The 2,717-nt window shown below is 39.1% G+C and overlaps 1 protein-coding gene across 1 annotated transcript in view; it reads right to left on the bottom strand.

Annotated features, from left to right (window-relative positions):
- LOC118331698 (arf-GAP with Rho-GAP domain, ANK repeat and PH domain-containing protein 1-like) overlaps positions 1–2,717 on the bottom strand; it is a gene marked incomplete at its 3' end in the record, with an annotated part of 9,504 nt that overhangs the window by 2,718 nt on the left and 4,069 nt on the right. Inside the window, 1 exon segment of the mRNA XM_035666764.1 lies at positions 1,236–1,452. Within this exon segment, the coding sequence (XP_035522657.1) occupies positions 1,236–1,452 (217 nt within the window).

Here is a 2,717-nt window from a genome sequence, read left to right on the forward strand (position 1 = left end):
GCTGTTGGCAGTTGTAGTGTGACCGCTGTTGGCAGTTGTAGTGTTTCCACTGTTGGCAGTAACAGTGTGTCCGCTGTTGGCAGTTGCAGTCCTCCTCCTCACAGTGCAGACATAAACCCGACTGTTAGATCTGAACACTGTAAGCTAACTCCAGATCTGGTTCCTCCTCAGGGTCCAGGTGTTCTCTCAGGTGAACAAGATGTCAGCTCACAATCTGGCTGTGGTTCTGGTCCCGACTCTGTTTCAGACTCTGAACCAGGATCTGCTCAGACTCACCAGAGAGTTCATTTTCCACCACACACTGTTGTTTCTGGTAAATGAGTCACAAAGCACACACTGACTGTTATATATACCTGTAACTCTATAACTCACCTGTAACACATTTATAACTCACCTGTAACACATTTATAATTTACCTGTAACATCTTTATCACTCACCTATAACTCACCTGGAACACATCTGAAACTCACTTATAACTCACCAACTCACCTGTGACTCACCTGTAATTCACCTGCAACTCAACTGTGAGTCACCTGTAGCATCTTTATGACTCACGTATTACTCATTTGTAAAACATATCTGTAACTCCCCAACTCACCTGTAACATATCTGTAACTCACCTTTAACTCACCTGTAACTCACCAACTCACCTGTAACTCACTTTTAACACACCTTTAACTCACCTGTAACATATCTGTAGCTCACCTGTAACTTACCTGTGACTCACCTGTAACTCACATGTAACTCATCTGTAACTCACCAACTCACCTGTAACATACCTGTAACTCACCTGTAACATATCTGTAACTCACCTGTGACTCACCTGTAATCCTGCTGTATGTTTTATATTCAGGTATTGGGCTTTTGTTTTTCCCGTGTGGAGTTTGTCTTGATTGATTATTGATTATTTGAGACAATAATGAAGTTGTGTTTGTATTTAATTGATTTTATATGTTATTGATAACATTGTGACGTGTTAGTGTTATTATATCACAGGATAAAGAGTTAAATATTGATTAATGACAAAATACTGAACAAAATGAGACTGATAAACTGTAAACAAAAGGTTCATCAGAAAGCATCACTTTCTGTTGGTATAAAACAATATAGTATATGTTACTTTTAATTATTTGGACACTGATCAGCTTATTGATCAGCAGATTGATGGATAATCTGATCAGCTACCAGCTGACCTGTTACATCCAGTCACATTTGTTCTGAACAGAAAAGTTACTGGCTCAGCTTAATTAGCTCGTTAAGGAACAGCCAATCAGGCGCAGAGAACAGACCCTGGTTCGTTAAAGGTTCTGGGAGGTGATCCGGTTTGTTGGATGACTGCAGTCGAGCACCAGCAGAGACTTCTGAGAAACATTTAAACTGAACTGAGTTGTTTCTCTCCAGACGGCTGACGGAGAGCAGAGAGAGGAAGAGGAAGAGCAGATCACTGTCTTCTGAGGAAAAAAGACTCATATCGGAGTTCAGATCTTTAATTTAAATAATAATAATCAATAATTTACCGATGTTCCTAAATGTTCTAGGTGGGTGGTGGTTAAACAGATAACATATATATTTCAGTACTGACACACTCATTTACAGCACCTTACAACTGTCCAGTTAAAAGTTACTCCAGCTCTGGTGTGTATAGATCGTTAGCAGTCAGGTGAAACTGAGATGGAGGACAGGAAGTGAAAGCAGATGGATGAAATGGAGGAAAGTATGATGTGCTTGTTTAAACCATATTAGAAAGCATTACAACGTATGTTGGACGTGATTCAGAGAACACATTTTTCAACTGAATTCAAAGACTGAAGTCGTTATATGTCTCTGTTTAGGCTCCTTTGATTCAGTTTAGCTCTCAGAAGGTGGTCAGGTTTCTGGTCCACCGCTCCCTCCATCAGTTAGTCTGTTTGTGTGACTTTGGTAATCGACACTAATGAGCTGAAACACCAAAGCCTTCTGGTCTTTTAGAGATACTCTAACAGCTTCAGTTCATCATATATATATATATATATACACACACACACAATATAGCTGCTGCCCTGTTCACATAAGACCTTTTTTTAAATCAGGTTTCTGTGAACTTCTTGCATTTTTCCCTTTATGAACAACAACTTTTGGTCCTTGATAAAAGCTCTCGTGGATTCTCAGTTAACCATAAGAAATGTAGATTGTAGAGTTTGTGATGCCAATGTATAAAATCACTTCTTGTCCTCTGTCTGCAGTTGGTCCCACAGGAACACGGCGAATATATAAAGTATAAACTGATCTGTAACAATGTTCTGTCAGTTTCACATTTAAACACTTTGTAATTAAAACCTTAAACAAATATAAACTGTCTGTCTTGTTATTGTGTGGTGTGTGCAGATTATTTAAGCACAGTCTAGATGCAGTCGGGCATGTAGGGTGCCTTTTTGTTCAAATATGAAGAAGGATCAGTCATATTTGTTGTTCCATACCGATATTTAAAGAGGAGTCCATAGAGGTCACAGTTGGAAAGGAGAACCTTCTGTATAACAGGAATAATTTAATATTTAACATTTACTATTTACATTTACTTACCATATTTAGCATTCAATTCAATTCAATTTTATTTGTATAGCGTGTGGCGGGACAAGAATGGACCAAAATCAGAGTTCAGTGAAAACCCACTAAGGTGGGTGCTTTATTTTTCTTGGTGCAGCAAAGCAGTGAGTGCAGCGGTGTAGGCCCCTCGTGG

The sequence above is a fragment of the Morone saxatilis genome, unplaced genomic scaffold, assembly GCF_004916995.1.
Source record: "Morone saxatilis isolate NCDOM2014 unplaced genomic scaffold, NCSU_SB_2.0 Contig20, whole genome shotgun sequence".
Lineage (NCBI taxonomy): Eukaryota > Metazoa > Chordata > Actinopteri > Moronidae > Morone > Morone saxatilis.